The sequence below is a fragment of the Ictalurus furcatus genome, chromosome 4 (assembly GCF_023375685.1).
Source record: "Ictalurus furcatus strain D&B chromosome 4, Billie_1.0, whole genome shotgun sequence".
Lineage (NCBI taxonomy): Eukaryota > Metazoa > Chordata > Actinopteri > Siluriformes > Ictaluridae > Ictalurus > Ictalurus furcatus.
In genome coordinates this window covers 26,710,836-26,732,507 of record NC_071258.1, presented here as the reverse complement: position 1 = coordinate 26,732,507, position 21,672 = coordinate 26,710,836, and the positions used below count along the sequence as shown (strand labels likewise).

The following is a 21,672-nucleotide window of genomic DNA, read 5'->3' as shown; positions in this document are numbered from 1 at the left end:
CTCTTGATATTATAATGGCAATCATTTTGATTCATCATTTATGTTGGCGTCGGCACCGTATTCTTTATTCACCACCTAAACATATCAAGATGAAATCCATGCTTCTAAATGCCATGACATCAATTTAATTACATAGATTTAGGATTTTTCTTATCATCAGCTAATAAAAAGAACACTTTTATGAGGTTAAAACAGCAGGGAAAATAGTGAAGCATGCAGTCACCTAGCCCAGGAGTAGAATTGGGAAATACTGTTACAGGTAGGTTTAAAAAGAAAGCAATTTAATGAGGCTGATAAATATACAGTGGATATGAAAAGTCTTCAGTCCCCTGTTAAAACTGCAGGTTTTTGCAGAGTTAAAAAAAAAAAAAGAAAACATATAAATCATATCAGATCTGTTTTCATCTTTAATGTGATATAGTAACCAACAAAATTTTAAGTGAAAAATAAATAGAAACAGTTTAGGAAAGAACAAGAAAATATAACCTGGTTTCATAGGTAATATCTTGGTTTAATTTTTTACATCACAAAAACCTGCAATTTAAACAGGGCTATGTAGACTTTTTATATCCACTGTATTTCAAAATTAAAATTTAAACCTCCTGCTACTATACTAAACTGGTTTAATCACAGGGCAAGACCACCAAGACTAATGTTGTTAGCTCAGTGCAGTTATATTTGGGTCTGTTAGGCAGACTTGCTGAACTTGTTCACCCTGACAAAGCATAAATAACCGAGGCAGCACCATGACCCAATTACACCACAGTCTTAAGGGCTGTCCAGTATATCTCTATGACTCTCTGGCAACCATTTGAATTCAGGTAAGTGTAAATGAACGACGGAAAAATAGCCTGCACAAATATAAGGAAGCTTAAACCATGCTGGTATGTGACGTCTCCTAGGCTGCACCTTAATTCTGTTTCTTTCCAGACAGCTACAGAACCACAGATAACGTTAAAGAAGTTACAGTTATGACACATCTCAGCAATATTATCAGTCATAGAATGAACAATAATGATTATTCATACAGAAGCCTGGGAATGTACTGTATTTCAAGCTCAAATATTGGTGTTGATCGTTTACATGATTTTCTCCCAATTTGGTGATTTGTCAAATTCCACTCACTAGCTAGCTCTCTGGAAGGAACACTTGAAAGTGCTAGTTGCGCTCTTCTACATGAATGAACTCAGAGAACCCCATGATTGGCTAGTGACTCTGATTAACAGTGGAGACTTAATGCTATCCTTCCCATCCAGAGAGCAAGACACGCACATTTCATGCTAACTGTAACTATTGGCATGGACACCTTCATGAGAAAAAGACATGAACCATATATATATATATATATATATACACATATATATATATATATACACATATATATATATATATATATATATATATATATATATATATATATATATATATATATATAGAGAGAGAGAGAGAGAGAGAGAGAGAGAGAGAGAGCGAGCGAGACAGAGAGAGAAAGAGTATACTTATATATATATATAGTTAAAACTTTCCAAATAAAGCTTTCTTTTGATACTTTCAAAAAACAACCTATCCTTGCAAATTTACATGTGCTATGTATCTAGGCCAGGGATTCCCAAACGAGGTCCCCACGTTGGTTAGTCCCCATGTTGGGCTGCTTGATTTACAAATGGGGTCGCAATCTCCTCTTTTGTTGCATTCATTTATTTAACCAATTAATGAAAAAAAAATTATCGAAGGCAGTTCAGTCAAGCCACACTTTAATGAAAAGGGTACATGATAATAGGGTACAATTTAGTCTTTTTTTTTCCACTATTCTGACACACTAGCATAGTTCAGCAATAAAAATGGTTAAATTTCCTGGTCTACTGACCTCCGCTAAATAAACTAGTGTTGTGTGTCAAATCGTATAATTATATACTATTCTAAACCGCTATTGAGTACTAACACTACTCGGTTTTCCTACTATAGTTAGTGTTTGAATTTAAAAAACCTCTCATGTAGCCTTCAAACCTAGTGAAATGTCTATATATTTTTTCTCTCTCTCTCTCTCTCTATCATATATATATATATATATATATATATATAAAAAAGATCAGTGTGTGAATTGTGTGAATGACTCACTGCCATAGCTGGACGAGATGGTGGAATGTGATGCTTGGCTCTGCAGCGTGGATGAGGGGCTCGGTGAGTCTTCATCATCCGAGTCGTCGCTTTCAAAAGGCCCAAGTTCATGCGCTGTTGGAGCAAGAGGATCACTGAGCTCCGGAGAGGAGCGAGAGATGGAGATGTGAAGCTGAGGTTGGACAGAAGGAACAGGGAGTGACTCAGACTTAGACGGTACAGCAGGGGCAGAGTGCCTTGATTCCACACGCTCCCTGAGGAAAAACAAAAAAACAAACAAACAAAAAAAAACTGTAAAATATCATACAACACATAATATATAATACAAAGTGTATTTATATATATATATAAATACAAAGTGTCCATAGAAACAGCTAGATTACAGTAATGGTATTAGGTCTCATTCTTACTGATAATCTATTCATTAAAGCTAATACTCATTTTCAGTGCAAGATAATGGCTGCTTTAAAGAGATATACAACATACACTGCTTGTAGTTTTAATGTATTCACATACACAGCACAGCATTTCACCTACATATTGTGGTTTTAATGATTATAATGGGAATTGTACTGGATTTAATGGAAACTGTAATGGTCCCTATGGGTCTTATAGAATATATTGACAAAGTGTAATCTAATTAACCATAAAACAACTCTCTGTGTCTGAAGTTTTTTGTTAGGCTGGGAAGATTGCTTGCCACAACAGTCTCCACTGGTAATTCATTGCCTTCTATTGGTGACATGATATGTCTAGTGGATATTATTAAGGACCAATAATGCTAATGGTTTTAACAGTTAGAATTTCTGTAATAGTTTCTATTCATGCTTTTTTTCCAGAAGGGATTTACAAAGTCCACTCTAAGCATTAGACTCTAACTAAATGTGTAGTACATGTTAGGAGTTAAATGCAAGCAGACCTGCTCTTGAGTCCCGGCACGGCTGCGATGCAGATGATCCGTGCAGAGCAGACGGCGATACAGGCCTCCACCGTGGGCTCGGCCCTGATGCTCAGCACGCACACTTGGCCTACATAGCCGTCGCTATTACACACCCACACCTCACACACGTTCTCCGGGCTGCTGTGGCTCGGTGAGGCGCAGGAGAACTGCATGCCGCTGCGGGTCTTCATAATGGGGATGGCTTTCAGGAACTCAGGGTCCCACTCGTCTTTATTCATAGCTATGGAGAGGAGAGGACGATGTCAAACAGGACGTGCACACTTGTGTCTTTCACTCAGATAAGATGGAATATGTAGAATCCTTTCTACTCATCACTCTCTACTGCACTACACTCAGTCAGTGACACATCACTGCACTTTCAGCCTTGCTGGACTCATATATTCATACTTTAGCTTTATTTATAGGCATTTTTGATACTCATAACTTATATATACATATGTGCATATATAGATACATGCATATCTACATGTGTATGTTGTTCCATATATATTATACATTAAAGCCCTTGGGATTGGATTCGTTTTCAGTGGGGAGGTCAGGTAATACATGGGGAAGGTGCCCCAAAAGTCTCCATACATAGGTGAAATTAACACTTTTTAGCAAAATATCTTCCAACATTTTTCATACTTAGTTATATATATATATATATATATATATACATATATATATATATATATATATATATATATATATATATATAACTAAGTATGAAATATATATATATATATATATATATATATATATATATATATATATATATATATATATATATATATATATCCTCCAGATAGCCTTTACACAAGAATGCCTTCGACAAAAAGAAGAACGTATTGAAATCATTCCCATGGCTGGATTGGGAAGCTGTCGCAAGGTTGCCATGGACTTTAACAGGAAACCTGGCGAGCACATCACACACCACAGTGTTGCCAAACTTATTAAGAAATTCAAAATGTCTGGAAATATTGAGGACCAACCGAGGAGTGGACGTCCACGAACATCTACTGACGAAGGCACAACCGACGTGGTTCTAACAAACATAGTCCACTATGTATGGAGACTTTTAGGACACCCTGTATAATCATTACCGTAGTATCTATGTATAATTATATCTAAAATATAATTATAATAACTTATAATGATTTCTCCAGTCTCAAAATTATTCAACACAATTTCAGCCACAACAGGCCACCAGAATAGCTTCAATGCACGTTGACATAGACTGTACAAGTCTCTAGAATAGTACTGTTCTCCCATAGGTGTTAAACTGGTTTGAGATCTAGTGACTGTGAAGGCCATAGCATGTGATTTACATCATTTTCATACTCATTAAAACATTCAGTGAACCCTTGTGCCATGTGGATGGGGCAGGGTCATCCTGGAAGAGACCACTCCCATCAGGATAGAAATGTTTCAGTGTATTGATTTGCAGTGAGTAACACCACCATGCCTAAAAAACTTGCCCTGTCCAGCATAAAAAAAAGTCACCAGTTTTCCTCTAATTTGTCACTCTTCTGTAGGCAGAATGCATATCTAGAGAAATTTTGTGTTCTAAATTCCTGTGTAATCTGTACTTTAGGTAAATAATGTGATTCTGGATTGGATATAACTGTGTAATTACCAAGCTTTTTTTTGGCCTCCTCAAAGGCCTGCTCGAAGTTGCTGCGTGCATCTGGACTGCTGAACTCGAAGATGAACGTGCTGTCTGCAGACGCTGTGCTCAGCTCCAGTTTGGTGGGTAAGAAGGTCATGCTGAATGCCAGGGACTGTTTCTCTGCTAATTCCCTGTGAACCGATGCCATCAGGTCCTTTATCACGTCGTCCAGACTCTGGGATAAGAGGGAGACAGTAGCGACAAGATGTCCTTGTTAATGTTCAATGTACTTAGAATGTACTTAGAAAGTTCAAGAAATGTATCCATCATATAAGGCTGACAGGTGTGAACAAACAGAACTTTGTTCATTGTAGTGCATGGAAATGAATTTGTTACTACCAGATTTTCTGCACTATAAGACACACTTTCTGCCCTCTAATGGAGCTTCAAATTCAGCAGCAAGGCAATGTTGATAATTCTTATTTACCTTAATTGTTATAATACACCCTCACCAGTCCGGTCACTTTATTAGGAACAATAACATTTTGTGCAATCAGCCAATCATACGGAAGAAACGCCTTTGAGATTTCAGAGGACATTAGCCAGACCAGTTAGGCCTTGACAGGAAGGCTACAGTGACTCAAATAATTACTCTTTACAACCATGGTGAGCAGACAGGCATCTCAGAACACACAATACACAGAACCTTAAAGTGGATGGGCTACAACAGCAGAAGACCACATTGGGGTCCAATCCTGTCATCCAAGAACAGGAATCTGAGGCTACAGTGGGCACAAATTCACAATAACTGGACAGATGAAGATCTTCAACTGTCCAGTTTCAGTGATAATGGGCATTTCAATAACATTAATATGGATGGTTATTGGAATTCTTAAGGAAACCAAGAAAACAGCCATATTGAACATTTTGATTAGATGTTTGCTAATAAACTGTAGATGTCAATCCACAAGGCCAGCTAGCTCACTCAAGCTAGACAAAGTACCAAATAAGACATATAGGTTTTACAGTCATTATTTCAAATAATAGAGTAGAAGATGTAAAATGCTTAGACATGATTAAAAGTCCTGCTCGGTTTATGTCCACCCCTTTGGTCCGACTGGATGAATGCAATGCAGCATGTGGATTCATAAAAATGTTGAACCCTACTTAACTTCTGTAGCTACATGGTGAGCCATATTTCATCCTTGTAAGTGGACAAATATTATGAACTTAATTAAGTAAGGAATAAAAACAACGGGCATTGCTGTTATAGGAATAACACAAACCTTGAATTTTCTTATAATTCAACAGTTAACAAACGTAATGCAGGGCAATTTGCTAAAGATAACAATATATTTATTAAACAGAACGTGCCGTACTCTTTGAACTCAGTTTATAGTTAAATTTAATACTGTGAAACATCAGCAAAACAAGGTTTTTTTTTTTGAGAATGTCATTACCTCACATTTTTTTTAAAAGCTAATAAGTCCCTGTGATAATGTAGAAGAATTAATATACACATTAATATAAACCTGTGGTTTGCCTTGGAGTTGCCAGTATTGTCAGAGCTGCAGTTAGGCAAAAGTAAATCAACACCTTTTGACCAATCAGATTCAAACATGCAACTGCGTTGTGATATAACTGTTTTTATTTGGGGGGAAATGACTAGTTTTACTCTACAAAGAACTTTGTATAAAAGAAAAGTGCTGGTAGATTAATGCAAGTAATACGCTGATTAGATATTGATTTATTTTTTCTATTCTAATATACAGAGGCGAACCTAGATTGTGTAGGGCCCCCAGGCAAAATAAATGTCTGGCCCTTCTGACAGATTTATGTTGTTACTATGTCTTCATGTTCTGTGAAGGAATCGCAGTAGACATGTGTTTCAAAGACTTCATTTCTTTATTGAAAACAATCATAAGAACAGAAAAATGGATAAAGAAAGGGGTTGACCTACAATTGCTGAACACGGTCTTAAAGCGGTGTCCCTTCTACCTGTAACAGGTAACTGGTTTTCCTTTGAGCTTCAGGCTGACGGATAGGTTAATTTTTTAGATTCATTTTCAGGAATTAAAGCTGGCGTGACTCGAGTGTGAAGCGATGGCGCAGGAGCATAAACGAATCCTGACACGTGACAGCGTCCCACAAAGGGGCCCCTTTTAAGGGGATTGCTGCACATTATTTTAAGATGAAATTTTCTTATAATTTAAATAATCAGCCCTCGGGGGCCCTCTCAGTATGCGGGGCCCCAGGTAATTGCCTGCCCTGTAGATATGCCTTTGCTACTATAGTCTGGAAAATATGGAACATTAATATAGCTAGACTTTTATATATACACAATAACTCAAGGAATGATTATGCTGTTGTGTGTTTGCACATTTTTGTGTTTTGTGCACATTTGTGTAACTGACCTGGTGAGGAAAGCTGAGCGTCTCTGATAGCTTGCTGATTTGGCCGAGGGTACTGAGGTCTTCATCCAGACGGCTGATGGTTTTCTGGATTGTATCCCTGTTGGTGGCCTGACTTGTGCCTGCAGAGAGGAAACGATTCAGAATTCAATAAAAAGTTATGCAGCTGTACTTCTCTGAATCAACTCATAGAGACTGATGTTCTTACCTTTCACTACCTCAATATCCTCCAAGGGAAGTTTCCACAGGAACTTATATTTACTGGAGGTGTCAATGACACTAGCAGCGGAATATCTGAAATGGGTTAATGACAATAATTTAGGTTGGGTTTAACAATACAGACCAGATTGCACTGGACTTTTTGAAACAACTGCAGGCCAATTAAACAGAAGATAAAGAAACGTGACCTCAATCACACAGCCAGGCAGTGGCACATTAGTGATAACAGTTTTGCAACTATGAGAATATTATTTTGATCTTTTGTGGCTTAAAATTATTTAGCTGAAAACTTAATTGAAAATGTATTTTTTTGGATTTTCTCCCTAATTTAGTAATGGCCAATTTCCAACTATCAAGCATCTCTCCCCTATCACACAACAGCAACCAACGAGGGAGGGCGAAGGCCATCACATATTTCCATCTGAGGCACGTGAAGCTCATGCAGCACCGGAGGTCACGTAACACACTCGGAGGGAAGTACTACTATATCCGCCCACGTCCACATGCATGAGCTCACAGACACCAGTGATTGGCTAGTGTTGCTGTGATTGAGAGGGGAGGACAGTATGCCACCCCTTCCTCCATGAGAGCATGGCCAGACTGCTCTTTTGGGGTCCCAGCCATGGATGGCTGTGGCATAATCATGATTTGAACTCGCAATCTCCAGATGATGGGGCAAACGCTTAGCTAAATCCGAGACCTGCTCTACTCAGTGTTTGGGTTTAAACTCTGCCTCAGTTGCAACACCACTGTCTGTTACGCTTTAGCTGAGTGTGTGGATTTATGATCCTGGGGTGGCTTGAGGGTTAAGTTTCTAGTCTAATGTTCACATAACTACTAAATTATAGCATAACTAGATAAATTATATCTAATTACTTCACCGTTATGTATAAAGTGTTCGACAGAAATTCGTACAATATACCAAAATTTTCTTACATACACCACAGGAACAATTTGAGGCCTTTAATTGAACCATTTATCAAACGCTCATAATAAGGTGATCAGTGCAGATCCTCTAACTGTCCAATTCAGCACAGTGAACACAGACCTGATAACTAATAGACCGGAGACAGCTGTCATTTTCCTGAGTACTTTATTGGCTAGAAAATTTATTTTACAATACTGGAAATCAGAAACCGACCCCCTAATTGAGATGTGGCCCAGAGTTGGGGAAAGTATTATATCTAAAGCAAATCTGCTTTACAACCTCTGAAAAAGAAGAGACATTGTAAAACTTGGGTGTCATTTATTAATTTGGCGAATTAATATATTTTATGATTATGCATCACTATGCTGTACTGACTATCCTGCTTCTAACCCTGTACAGTGGATTTCTTTCCTTTTGTATCTGAATTTATCTTTGCAACCAACACATGTTGAAAGGTTTGTCTATTGAAAATAATAATAATAATAATGTTATATATATATAAAAAAATATATAAAACTGATTATTTTTCTTCAGGAAAATTTCATCTTTGTTTTGGTGTGTCTACACCACAATTATGAAATGTAGAGCACTACATTTGTGATCATCCATAATATTAGAAACAGATTTAATACCCGTGTCCAGATAATTAAACATACCCAATACACATCATAAAAGAAAAAGAAACGTGTACGTGTAGTGCCTTGTATACACACTAGAGGGTGCTAAAGGAAAGTATCCAATCAACCAATCACCACCAGGTATGTCTTAAAACTCCAATAGTAATGAAAGTTCACAGCTTAAAATTTGCCAATAATAAGTATTTGTGGCAATATATTTTTTAAATTTTATAGATACGTTTTTAAAACTGTCCAGTAGAGTGCATCTGCAAAAAAACAAACAAACAGCACATCAGTGGCCAAGAGAAATAAAAAAAAAGTTAAATCAGTAGCATTTCTTTGAAAATACACAAATAAACCCTGACAAGAAGGCTGTGCTGGAAGTAAAATTAATTAAATTGAATAAACGGTAAATATTTAGTTGGGTTATTTTATGATAGTTAATTGTTTTATGCTGTAAAATTAATTTAACCCTCCTATTATGTTGGGAGAAAAGTTACATCCGTTATGTTATACGTCAAAATGACTTCCACAGTTTAAATACACACAAAAAAACAGCAAAAGAACATCTTAAATAGTAAATCTTTATTATGGCTTGTCCGAGACGAGCCATAGGAGGAAGTATTTACATATACAGTGCATCCGGAAAGTATTCACAGCGCTTCACTTTTTCCACGTTTTGTTATGCTACAGCCTTATTCCAAGAAGGATTCAATTCATTATTTTCCTCAAAATTCTACAAACAATACCCCATAATGACAACGTGAAAGAAGTTTGTTTGAAATCTTTGCCAATTTATTAAAAATATAAAACAAAAAAAGCACATGTACATAAGTATTCACAGCCTTTGCCATGACACTCAAAATTGAGCTCAGGTGCATCCTGTTTCCACTGATCATCCTTGAGATGTTTCTACAACTTGATTGGAGTCCACCTGTGGTAAATTCAGTTGATTGGACATGATTTGGAAAGGCACACACCTGTCTATATAAGGTCCCACAGTTAACAATGCATGTCAGAGCACAAACCAAGCCATGAAGTCCAAGGAATTGTCTATAGACCTCTAAGACAGGATTGTATCGAGACACAGATCTGGGGAAGGGTACAGAAACATTTCTGCAGCATTGAAGATCCCAATGAGCACAGTGGCCTCAATCATCCGTAAACAGAAGAAGTCTGGAACCATCAGGACTCTTCCTAGAGCTGGCCGCCCGGCCAAACTAAACGATTGGGGGGGAAGGGCCTTAGTCAGGGAGGTGACCAAAAACCCGATGGTCACTCTGACAGAGCTCCAGTGTGTCTCTGTGGAGAGAGGAGAACCTTCCAGAAGAGCAACCATCTCTGTAGCACTCCACCAATCTGGCCTGTATGGTAGAGTGGTGGAGTTTGCCAAAAGGCACCCGAAGGACTCTCAGACCATGATGAAACAAAGATTGAACTCTTTGGCCTGAATGGCAAGCGTCATGTCTGGAGGAAACCAGGCACCACTCATCACCTGGCCAATACCATCCCTACAGTGAAGCATGGTGGTGGCAGCATCATGCTGTGGGGATGTTTTTCAGAGGCAGGAACTGGGAGACTAGTCAGGATCGAGGGAAAGATGAATGCAGCAATGTACAGAGACATCCTTGATGAAAACCTGCTCCAGAGCGCTCTGGACCTCAGACTGGGGTGAAGGTTTATCTTCCAACAGGACAACGACCCTAAGCACACAGCCAAGAGAACAAAGGAGTGGCTACAGGACAACTCTGTGAATGTCCTTGAGTGGCCCAGCCAGAGCCCAGACTTGAACCCAATTGAACATCTCTGGAGAGATCTGAAAATGGCTGTGCACCGACGCTCCCCATCCAACCTGGTGGAGCTTGTGAAGTCCGGCAAAGAAGAATGGGAGAAACTGCCCAAAAATAGGTGTGCCAGGCTTGTAGCATCATACTCAAAAAGACTTGAGGCTGTAATTGGTGCCAAAGGTGCTTCAACAAAGTATTGAGCAAAGGCTGTGAATACTTATGTACATGTGCTTTTTTTTTTTTAAAATAAATTTGCAAAGATTTCAAACAAACTTCTTTCACGTTGTCATTATGGGGTATTGTTTGTAGAATTTTGAGGAAAATAATGAATTTAATCAATTTTGCAATAAGGCTGTAACATAAAATGTGGAAAAAGTGAAGCGCTGTGAATACTTTCCAGATGCACTGTAAGTTCATGACCCTAAATAAGGAAAGTCAAAAAATTTCAAAGAGGAAAAGAGAGATTATCCAGTATTTCAGACATCTCAAATGTGAAAATTGGTCAAATTAACCCATACCATAATAGGAGGGATAAATACAGAGATGAGCTTCTTTAAATATTATTGACCCTTTTAAAATGGTTTGTAAGCTCTATAAGGTTATATGATCCGATCTAAGATTTGGTAGTGAACTGCTTGTATGAGCAATTTAATAATCAAGCAATAAAGTGCAAAGGTGCCTTGTAACTAGTGAATATAAACACGCCCTATGATAAACATTTGGAACAGGATGTGACATCCAAATAAATGTGTAATGAAATAGAAGAAAAGGTTTGAAACATCATGTGGATCATACTGTATGTGTGGTAGTCGCTACGGTAGACTTCTGGCCAACAGCCAAAAACAGCTTTACAAAAACCAAAACAGTGTGGAACCTTTTATTATCTTTCTAAACTTGCCTAGGCTTTCTGCAAAGATCACGTCAGGTAGATAAGGGGCCAGTTTAACAAGCACATCTGTAAAAATGCCTGTAGGCTATGAATAAAGGCAGGTATAGATATAGTATAGTTTTCAGGGTCATATATGTATTGTAGTTATTATTTATTAAAATAAGTGCAAATGAAATCAACAAGTAGCGCCTGCTTGAGACAATACATTCGTAGATCTGGACTGGAATCTTTAAATGTGATTTTCTCAGTTTTCACTTTTGTAGGCAGGAGAAATGTTAAAATGCTAGAAATTTACTTGATATCCAGATAGATGGTTCCAGGGAACCAGCTCAGAAAATACCAGCTCAGATACCACCAGATATATTTAGAGGTCATATGTCTGTGACCTCTAAATATATATATAGGAGTATTTTATGTTCTTCAACAAAACACTAATTACCTATTAGCTAGTAGCCTGTTCATACAACCCCTATATTTATGTTGTAGTTAGCCACATGCAGAGCATTGCAGAGGGTTTATTAAAGGCCGTAACAGTGACAAGTTATGCTGTTCTTTTCTAGTTATTCTTCTTGTTGATGCAATGCCTATACAATGGTGGTGAACGGTCATGAGTTCAAATCCCTGTTGGGACTGTGAACATGACCATTAACCCTAAACCCTAACTGTTTACATGTTCTTTTAGATTTTCTACTTTGTCTGGTTTCCAACGACCACAAGTGTTCAAAATACATATTCTATGTTAACGAGCCACTCACAGACTCATGGAGCTTCGGCGTAAAGAGCCTGACTTCCTCTTCAGAGTCGTACAGATCAGCAAATCACTGAACAGGAAGAGAGAGCGATCTTTCTTCCCTCCTACTGATTTCTATAGAGAGAGTGAGAGAAACAGGAAGAGAAAAAGAAGGAAAGAAAGAAAGTGAGTGAGAGAGAGAGAGAAATTTGGAATCTTGGGTCACTTATCAATCATTTTGAACAAATTTCTTTTCTAATGGATTTCCCTCTCTTGCTTGCTTACCGCCTCCATCACCATTTCCTGTCTCAGGAACTTCCTCTGAGGATTCAGGATCTGAGAGGACATGACATTAAATAGGTCAGATACTAATTTAAACATTAAATCAATGATATAAACATTACTGTACAGCATAATCAAAAGGAGCGATTAGTGAGGAGTGTAACTGATTAACTGATTAAGTAATGAAGTTTGCTAATCAGTGTACATTATAGTATTTGCTTACAACTTCCCAATTTCAGTATATACAGTATCACACAAAAGTGAGTACAGCCCTCAGATTTTTGTAAATATTTGATTATATCTTTTCATGTGACAACACTGAAGAAATGACACTTTGCTACAATGTAAAGTAGTGAGTGTACAGCTTGTATAACAGTGTAAATTTGCTGTCCCCTCAAAATAACTCAACACAAAGCCATTAATGTCTAAACCACTGGCAACAAAAGTGAGTACACCCCTAAGTGAAAATGTCCAAATTGGGCCCAAAGTGTCAATATTTTGTGTGGCCACCATTATTTTCCAGCACTGCCTTAACCCTCTTGGGCATGGAGTTCACCAGAGCTTTACAGGTTGCCACTGGAGTCCTCTTCCACTCCTCCATGACGGCATCACGGAGCTGGTGGATGTTAGAGACCTTGTGCTCCTCCACCTTCCGTTTGAGGATGCCCCACGGATGCTCAATAGGGTTTAGGTCTGGAGACATGCTTGGCCAGTCCATCACCTTCACCCTCAGCTTCTTTAGCAAGGCAGTGGTCATCTTGGAGGTGTGTTTGGGGTCATTATCAGGCTTCTCCGAAGGGAGGGGATCATGCTCTGCTTCAGTATGTCACAGTACATGTTGGCATTCATGGTTCCCTCAATGAACTGTAGCTCCGCAGTGCCGGCAACACTCATGCAGCCCCAGACCATGACACTCCCACCACCATGCTTGACTGTAGGTAAGACACACTTGTCTTTGTACTCCTCACCTGGTTGCCGCCACACACGCTTGACACCATCTGAATCAAATAAGTTTATCTTGGTCTCATCAGACCACAGGACATGGTTCCAGTAATCCATGTCCTTAGTCTGCTTGTCTTCAGCAAACTGTTTGCGGGCTTTCTTGTGCATCATCTTTAGAAGAGGCTTCCTTCTGGGACGACAGCCATGCAGACCAATTTGATGCGGTATGTGGCGTATGGTCTGAGCACTGACAGGCTGACCCCCCACCCCTTCAACCTCTGCAGCAATGCTGGCAGCACTCATACGTCTATTTCTCAAAGACAACCTCTAGATATGATGTTGAGCACGTGCACTCAACTTCTTTGGTTGACCATGGCGAGGCCTGTTCTGAGTGGAACCTGTCCTGTTAAACCGCTGTATGGTCTTGGCCACCATGCTGCAGCTCAGTGTCAGGGTCTTGGCAATCTTCTAATAGCCTAGGCCATCTTTATGTAGAGCAACAATTCTTTTTTTCAGATCCTCAGAAAGTTCTTTGCCATGAGGTGCCATGTTGAACTTCCAGTGACCAGTATGGGGGAGTGTGAGAGCCAAAGTGGTATGACACCAAATTGAACACACCTGCTCCCCATTCACACCCGAGACCTTGCAACACTAACAAGTCACCGGACACCGGGGAGGGAAAATGGCTAATTGGGCCCAATTTGTACATTTTCACTTAGGGGTGTACTCACTTTTGTTGCCAGTGGTTTAGACATTAATGGCTGTGTGTTGAGTTTTTTTGAGGGGACAGCAAATTTACACTGTTACACAAGCTGTACACTCACTACTTTACATTGTAGCAAAGTGTCCTTTCTTCAGTGTTGTCACATTAAAAGATATAATCAAATATTTACAAAAATCTGAGGGGTGTATTCACTTTTGTGAGATACTGTACATCATAACATAATATATCAGGTGATGTGCCATAGCTGGAAATGTCCTTTTCTTGTGATTCACCATCATCATCATCCCTAGTGATATTAAGTGCAGGCAAGTGAGTAAAGTAAAGTGAAGTAAAGTAAGGTACGTAATTTAAGTAAGTAAGGTACGTAAATTAAGTAAGTAAGTAAAGAAAGTTAAGCATGTTAGGTATGTAATTGAAATAGGCAAGTAAACTAAGCAAGTAAAGAATATTACGAAATTAACTTAGAGAAGTTATTTAAGTAAGTCAGGTCAGAAAGTAAAGTGAGTAGATAATTAAAAAAGTAGGTAAATAATTTAGGCAAGTATTTTTAATTAAGTAAGTAAATAAGGAAAGCTAGGTAGGAACGTAAGCTAGGTAAGTAATTTAAGTAAGTAAGGTAACTAAGGAATAAAGTGAGTAAAGAAATTTACTTGGGTAAAAGAGTTAGTAAGAAAAGCAATAATAAATTTGTAAATATAGCCACAAATATGGACTGTAAAATTAAGATTACACAGCATAAAATTTAAAGCAAATGAAGAGGATGTTATGTATGTGAAATATTTTGGGTGAGGCAAACTTTCAGTACTTATTAACTACATTAATAACGTAGTTCCTTCGCAAAACCAAACGCAAACGTGGCTGATGGACCACATTTAGGTTAAGCTGAATATTGTTTTTTGGCCAAACTATAACTTTAATGGAGTAAACTATTTCATTATCAGAGTGTATCATTACACCACAAGAGAGAAAGCCACAGCTGATCTGAGAAATGTGTCTTACATGCTCCACCCCCTCTATGTGTGCCTCGATCTCCTGCATGACCCGCGTCTCACGCTCCACCTCCTCCGCGTTACGTCGTCCCTTATTGATCCTCTCAGCCAATCGCTTTATGTTCTTCTGAGCATCCAACAGGTGAGGGTGGTCCGGGTGGTCTTCTGGAGTGTGTTTCAACAAATCCTAACCCCAGACACACACACACTTCAATAAACTTCATTAACGTGCTGCATGTTTTACAGTATGTACAGGATACAGAGTCCTGAGCATGTGGAAATAATAAGCCATGAGATAAGGGATGAAAATAAGACTTTGACTCACTTTGACTAAGAGCTCATAGCGCGGGATGCGCTGCACAGGTTTGATCATCAGATCACCCAAAGCTTGCTTCTCTTTATTCTCTCGCATACTTTGCTGTGTTTGTGAGACAGAAAGAAGAAATAGAGAAAGAAGAAAAAAAAACATAAATGTAATGTAAATATCCTTTTTGTCCTTGCATGCTAATTTAACTGGTTTCAGACACCACCACTAGATGACAGCAAAATCAATGATTCAGCTGCACAGAATAAACGAGGACTGTGATATTAAGTCCAGCTTTGCTTGTGGCAACTATAAAGAATTTGCAACAGCACTCAAGCGATGTGACCTAAAATACACTTATAAATGGAAGAACAGATAAAGAGAAAGATGTTTGGTGTCAAGAAAAGCTGTGCCATTTCAAACAGTGCACGCAGGCATGAAGAACACTGGCTAGAAAAGAGGACATCATAGCTCTACACTATTGTGGTTAACTATGAAGTAGATAAAGAGATAGTTTGTAAGTATTTAATACTGACAAGAGTCAAACTGTTGCTGTGTAGCGTTTATCAGCCTTACTACTCAATCCTTCATGAAAGGGACCACCAAAAGGGCAACTACTGAGCAGATTTTTATGTGGTGGATCTTTCTATACCTTGGATGACTAACTAAACAAGAGATGTTCCTAATAAATTGCTAATGCTCAGTAAATAGCTTTACATGCTTTCCAAAACATTGTTCTGCATGTTTACCTTATTTTCTCCCAATTTGGCCGATTCCCACCCAGTAGCTAGCTCTGCACATGACCACATGACCTAGTACCAACCAGGGAAATTGAAGGTTAACATATGCTTCCTCTGAGACACGTGAATCCAGCCAACTTCATGTTCCACCATCACAGTCAGAGGAGAGTGCTATCTGCCCTCTTCCACATACATGAGCTCAAAGACGCTTGTGATTGGTTAGTGTTGCTGTGATTGACAAGGGAGAGAGTAATGCCATCTTTCCCACCCAGACAGCATCACTAATGTCGCTCTCTCTGACTCCTGGCCATGGATTCAGTTCATGAGTTCAAACTCATGATCTCCAAACATCACCACATTTTTGTGAAGCCCAGGATATTTAATTACATTACACATTCACTTCAGTGTGACCTTAGCTGGCTCACAGCCATTCCTCACAGCTGAAACTGACACTAGAGGTGCACTGGGGGTAATAACTCATTCCTTTAGCCACCAAGAAAAACACAACATGAACAGTGAGGGAGAAGAAAGATGGTTAAATCTTGGTAGAATGGATTCTGTGTGCTCCAGAATTCATTTGGGATGGAGCCAGTGGATTTTTTTCCCCCTAATCCATTAGTTTTGTTTCAGACTGTACAATTCATGTCCAGTTAGTATTGGGACATCAGCCTTTTTTTTTTTTTTTTTTTTTTTTTTTTTTTTTTTTAAGTTAAACCTCTACCATTTTTCAATTTCTCTCTGTGTTGTGCATATCAATTTAGCTTCAAAGTTCACAAACCATGAAATAGTTGATTACATCATTTGGTGTCGGACATGTACGGGCCCTGACAGCTCAATCTCCTAAATGTAATGATCTATTGCAGGTGTACATTGAAATTCTGGACACATTTAATATTCCATCAATAGATGGGTGATAATGAATCTTGTCACCAAGCAAAGAATGTTAAAGCATTTCTTCAACAAAGGCATTTCAACTCAATGACATGGCCAACAAACAGTCCAGATCTCAATCTGACTGCAAAGTTATGGTGGAAAAAAATAAATAAATCAATGACAGGGTTCCATCCTGCAAAGCTGATCTATCAACCACTATTTGAGAAAATCGGAACCAGCTTGATGGAGAATATTGTTTTTCATTAGAAAAATAATTCTGGCCATCATAAATGCCAGAGGAGGAGCAACAAATTACAAATTGTGATTTTTGTTGTTGTTGATGATTCCATCATTTTTTCCTCTACTTGATCTGGAAAAAACATGCCATTAATTAAAACAATGTAATTTCATTTATTTGAGGTTATGTTTCACAATGCCAGAATGTTCAGTTATTAAACAAAAACTATGTTGTGGCATTTCTGTGATTTATTTATTTCGTACGAAGTTAAAAAACTGAGTGAACATCCTCTTAAGTGTGGTGATTCCCATCGTTTTTGCCAGGGGATGTACACACACGTACACACACAGGCTGAGAAACATACCTCCAAAAACTTCATGAAAGCAGGTTTGGCTTCTTTAGCAATCCTCACTGCATCTTTGGCGTTCAAAAAGTTGTCGATGTACGCAGAGTAAATGTTAGCCAGTACCTCTTTGGAAAACTGAGAAAGGAGAGAGAGAAGAGAATCATCAGACTGACTACTTTTCCCAGAATTTCACAAGCCTTCAGTTCCTCTCTCATAACACTCTTCAAGATGTTTATATTCAGATAAAGCAAGCTGTTTGTGCTGCTGCTGACTGGCCACAGCATCAGCTAATCATCTGAGCCACTGCTTTACACAAGAAATGTAGCATCAGTAAAAAATATGAAAAAAAATATTCATATCCTACAAGTTTGTCTAAATGTACATATAATGAGACTCAGTTAACAGAACCTTGAATGATGGGCTTCAAATAACTGGCCTAACTTGCTACAGCTTTAAATACAGAGTAAGTTTAAATCACTTATTTATTTCAATTACACACAGATTTAATGGAAATTCTCAGCACCTATGGCTGAGCTGTATTACAGGAACATTTAGCTCACACTGTGCACTCTCATGTTTAGTTGTCATTTGTCTTTTTCAGCTCTCTGTGAGCTTTGCCTTTTATGGAGTGTTGTGGGCGTGACTAAATGTACATCAGCTGTGGCACGAACGAGCTTGTTAATTTACGGGTGAACGGCATTTATCAATGTACACACATGGCAGTATGAACAAAATCAGCATTACATGAAATGTATGCAAATCTGGCAGGCATTTTTACTTCAGTCTGGCCTCTAAACATTTACATAAAACTTAATTGATAATTGAGGCACATAATAATTGGTTTATTTGTTCAATTAGCAAAAGCTAGTACAAGGTTGTCAAATATATAGGGTGATTATGTTCAATATTTTAACGCTTCTATCACATGACAATACATTATCAGTGTTCTGGATATTTGCTGTGAACCATCCATGCATGGTAGCCATTTCACCAAAATATTACAATGTTTCTTTCTGTAAAGAAAAGAAAACTAAAGAATATTGTTAATATTTCTTTAATCACCTGGTATTTCTCACACAGAGTTCAACTGCTCTACACTATAAATCCACTATTATATGTTAATGTTGACTGAAAGAAGTAAGGACAACAAGACACAATACAGAGGAATGATCTGAATCCATATCATTAGAAGACAAGAACTTTTATATTTACACTGTGTGTTGGGAATGGGCAGGAGTTACCAGATTAAAAACAATAAAGCTAACTGTGTGACTTGGACATTCAGGCAAATTTCATTTTCTTTTTTTGCTTTCGGATTTCCCTCATCAGCTACCAACCGGTGAGGTTGGGGCAGACCCAGGCTTCCTTCTGAGACATGTGAAGCCTACCTCCTTCCAATCTTCTCAGCATCAGAGGGCAACAGAGCTCATAGAAGCGTGCGATTGGCTGGTGTCGCTCTGATTGACAAGGGAGAGAGAGTATGCCATCCTTACCACCCATAGAGCAGAGCAGAGCTAATTTTGCTCTCTTTACTACTGGTCACAGAAGGCTTTGGCATCGTCTAGATCCAAACTTGCGCTTTCCTGATGATAGACCGAGCACTTTTCTTTTTAGTTTCATATGAGGATTTCTCACACAGCTAAAAATGTATTTCGTCTCAGTTATGAATAATAGCCTTATTGAATAATAAGGTTAAGTGATGTGGAAACAAATGGCCCTGTTGGTGGACCCAGAGTTTTAGATGCAACATTACAATATAAAGAAAACATTTTTAAAGAAAAAAATTTAAAAAGAGAGACAAATAAAAAACCTGCACAGGATGAGCAGTGTTTTGTAAACTCGACAACATGCATAAAACTGTGAAAAGTGCACACATACACACACACACAGTTTTGATTCAAATGGTGCCATTTCCTCCTCAATGCATTATTTATTACTGCCTCCTCTTCAAGCTCATCTCGTCTACCTGAACATCCATTGCATTAGCTATAGGCTTTTCGGGTCATTTTCTAGCATTGTTAGCTGCGGAGAAAATGAGCTCTGGTAGGGATGAAGTCACAAATACCACCTCGATGAAAGACAGTGTCTCTTGTATGACACACTTGTACTTTCCAATGCATTTTACTGTCGTCTCACTCAACATACTATTTGAACTAAGATTAAAGCAACTGTCTCATGCTCAACAGAAGCCCTATGAAGTATACAACAAATACCACAACGGAGAAGGTTTTACAAATCCAGCAGGTGTTTATAGAAAATTTACTCAGTTACTTATACAGTTGCAATCAAAATTATTCAACCCTCACTGCAAATTAGGTTTATTGTTAAAATGTACAGACTTTCAGCAGTTTGTAATGAACAAATCAAACAAAAGCAACTGAAATTGTTCAACACAATGAATGCTTCAAATAGTTTCTCTACATTCAACTGAAAATGTAACGTATAATTATTTCTCCAGTTTCAAAATTATTCAACCGCCTGAATAGAATCCCGCACAACAGCAGAAATATGCTAAACAGGTGTGGTCTCAAGCACACCTGATGCAAGTAATCAAGGGCTTCATTAGTTGCACCAGGTGTGATTCAGCTGGAATACATGAAATACCTGAACTGGCTAGGGGTAGAAAATTTATGAAATACCTGGACAAGGCAGAAAAAGGAACCAGCTGCAACCAGATCAGATTTGAAAATTCAACACTGGTACAAAGTTACAAAAATGATATATTTACTGGAATAAGTAGCTGTAAGTATTTAATTATTTGTTGTTTTGTTTTGCACTACAGGCATTTTGTTATTAGCTTTAAGAAAGAAAAATATTCGTATTAAATGTTATCTATTGCTGAACTTCCAAAAAAAAATAAAATAAAAAATTAATAAAAAATTCAGGTTCTGTGTAACATCCAGTCAGGCACATCGCAATATTTTAGTCTTTATTTATTGCATCTCATACCACCATCACAATATCAAACAATTTGATGACATTTTTCTCTGTATAGTGCAGTCCCTGTGAAGAAGGAGAAACAAACTTTTCCACTTCGTGGTAAGAGCAATAAATATATAAACGCCTCCTTAAACACAATTATGTAGCATAAATGAGTTTTAAAAGGTACACTACATCCTCTAGTTTCTCTAACAAATGATACAACAGGCATACAGTGCCCTCCACTAATACTGGCACTCTTGGTAAATATAAGATAATACTTTATTGATCCCCAGATGGAGAAAATATGAAGTCACCACTCCTTAATTATTGCCCTGATGGTGGAAATGGGCCTTTTCATTGCTTTATCTATATTCCTATAGCCACTTCTTATTTGTTATGAATGACTAAGGGAATTTGGCCTGTGTGTTACTGTGTTACCTCATATTTGTACTCCTGTGAAACAGGAAATTATGGTTGAACAATTTCCTGTTCCAATCACCCATGTGTACTAATATATATATATTTTTTAAATATCAATGGGAATATACTTCAAATATATTTTTCTCATATGAATTCATAGGGGTGCAAATAATTATTTTTGCACCCCTTTTTAAAAAAAATAATTATAAACCTGTGTTTTGTTTGCAATTGTTTGAGATCCATGAGCGCAGAGTATTTTTGTGATTTTTTTTTTTAAACAAAAGATCAATAAAGACAAATATTCACAGCCTTCTTTGCTCATATTTACCAAGAGTGCCAATATTAGTGGAGGGCACTTTACCATGAGCCACTGCCCAGCCATTTCTTTTACTTTTTACTTATGCATGACTGCAGGGAACTTTGTGTAATTGTCTGTGTATATACAGTTTGTATGTTTGTGTGTTTCGGTGTACGGAAAGACAAAATGGCACCCAGTGGACTCTGTAGCAGACACAGAGGTGTCTTCTGAGCCTACTCAGGAGATCATAAGCAGAACCATGCCATCACTTCAAAAGAGTGTGAAGAGAACTGAACGGCTCCAACCTGGCTGGTGGTGGATGATGAGTACCATGACTGATGAC

At 38.1% G+C, this 21,672-nt stretch overlaps 1 protein-coding gene across 1 annotated transcript in view; it reads right to left on the bottom strand.

Annotated features, from left to right (window-relative positions):
* Nucleotides 1-21,672, bottom strand: part of LOC128606242 (rho guanine nucleotide exchange factor 17) — a 135,286-nt gene that overhangs the window by 15,587 nt on the left and 98,027 nt on the right. Inside the window, exons 5-14 of the mRNA XM_053622279.1 lie at nt 17,708-17,824; nt 15,514-15,606; nt 15,199-15,375; nt 12,537-12,587; nt 12,277-12,386; nt 7,290-7,375; nt 7,085-7,203; nt 4,698-4,905; nt 3,038-3,299; nt 2,119-2,372 (exon numbers count right to left, since the gene is read on the bottom strand). Of these exons, the coding sequence (XP_053478254.1) occupies nt 2,119-2,372; nt 3,038-3,299; nt 4,698-4,905; nt 7,085-7,203; nt 7,290-7,375; nt 12,277-12,386; nt 12,537-12,587; nt 15,199-15,375; nt 15,514-15,606; nt 17,708-17,824 (1,477 nt within the window). The remainder of the gene's footprint in view (nt 1-2,118; nt 2,373-3,037; nt 3,300-4,697; nt 4,906-7,084; nt 7,204-7,289; nt 7,376-12,276; nt 12,387-12,536; nt 12,588-15,198; nt 15,376-15,513; nt 15,607-17,707; nt 17,825-21,672) is intronic.